At 56.8% G+C, this 1,587-nt stretch overlaps 1 protein-coding gene across 1 annotated transcript; it reads left to right on the forward strand.

Moving 5' to 3' along the window:
• Positions 1-37: 37 nt before the first annotated feature.
• Positions 38-976, forward strand: H310_06012 (hypothetical protein; the record flags this gene model as incomplete). Its single annotated transcript, XM_008870899.1, has 1 exon — positions 38-976. One exon carries the CDS (start codon positions 38-40, stop codon positions 974-976), a length of 939 nt encoding a protein of 312 aa, XP_008869121.1.
• Positions 977-1,587: the final 611 nt, after the last annotated feature.

Below are 1,587 nucleotides of genomic sequence, written 5' to 3' on the forward strand. Positions count from 1 at the left end.
TTTCCTCAAGGCGACGTACCGGTCGGACCCTTCCAACATGTGGATCGACATCCAACGGGCCCTTCGTCGCGCCAAGCTTCAGTTCTCCGGTGTCGGAACAACGTGCTTTCAACTCCACGTTCCCTCGTTTCGACCTCCAGCGACGACCAAGACCGTTCTCCGCCAGCTCAAGACTCATATGCGCACCATGCACTACAACGCGTGGTGCGAGTTGCAGGATCAAGGTCGCACGGTCGGTGCCCACGAAGGCCTGGGCAGTCGTTTTCTGTCCCGCGGAGGTGGGTTGTTGGATTGCGAATACCGTTTTGCCATTGCCGCCCGTATGAACCTGATTGCGACCCGCGCTGTCCTGAAGCGCACCCATGGCAACTCCAACTCTTCGTGTCGTCACTGCGGCCGTACCGAGACCGAGACGCTTCCCCATGTCCTGCAGCATTGCCCCCACAACGAAGCCTCGATTCGCGCCCGTCACGACCTTTCCCTTCGCTGCATTGCCGCGGCGATCGCCAAAGCCAACCCGTCGTGCCGTCTCCTCGTCGAGCAGCCGTTGCCCGAATTCACTGACGCCCTTCTCAAGCCCGACATCATCCTCGTGGACGACGCCAACAAGACTGCTGCGATATGCGACCTCGCTGTGAGTTTCGACGACGGCAACATCGAAGGGAGCGGCCTCACGGGGTTCCAGACGCGCGCCGCCGAGAAGATCGACAAGTATGGTCGGCTCTCTCGTTTCCTGGGCTCCAAGGGCTACGACGTGTCGCCGTGTGCACTCATCTTCGGGTCCCTCGGCTCGGTCTTGCCCGACAACCAAGCAGTCCTCACCTCCACCTTCAACCTCTCCCGTAGCGCCGCCACCAAACTCCAAACCCAACTCTCCTCCAACCACATCCGACTCAGTCGACAAATCTGGCGGCGGCACAGCAGCTCGCGGTCGGTGTTCCAGGGTCGGCCGGGTGGGCCTGCGAGAGCTGCGTAAGTGATGTGGATTCTGGTCCTTGCGACCAAGAGGGCCTTTCCCAAACGTTGGGCGCGCCCGCAAAATCTTGGGACTCACGTGTACGATTTCGGTTCGCTTCTCTATTGTCAACTTCCACCGCAAGCCGACGCTCCTTGGCCTTCCCCGCCTAGAGTGCTTAACAGCCCGAGTAATACATTCCTCAAACCTGACTGGTGCTCGACCGTGATCAACAAGGCGGTTGACATGAGCCGGAGCAGGCCTTCACGCACTCCGGTGCTGTAATGGCTCAGGAGCACCCTCGGGTGTTTCCACAGTGCAATTTTTGCCAGCGGGGGTGTGCGCGTGCGCCACCCCCAACCACTCTATTCCGTTTTCCACTCTTCCACCTCTATCATTTCTGCTCTCTATTCCATTGCTTGACATGGTTGCTGTACGAGCACGTTGTCAGCTTTGCTTTTATGTCTTGAAACCGAGTAGCACACTAGACCTCCGATGCACTTAGCAACTTCTTGATCAAATTGTGCAATATATTGGAAATATGGCGAGATATTTCGAAAGTTATGCCATAACTGATGATATATATGGGATATTGGTATTTACCGACTATTTCAGTGAAAGACTGATAGCTA

The sequence above is a fragment of the Aphanomyces invadans genome (assembly GCF_000520115.1).
Source record: "Aphanomyces invadans strain NJM9701 unplaced genomic scaffold supercont1.10, whole genome shotgun sequence".
NCBI classification, from domain to species: Eukaryota; Oomycota; class Saprolegniomycetes; order Saprolegniales; family Verrucalvaceae; genus Aphanomyces; species Aphanomyces invadans.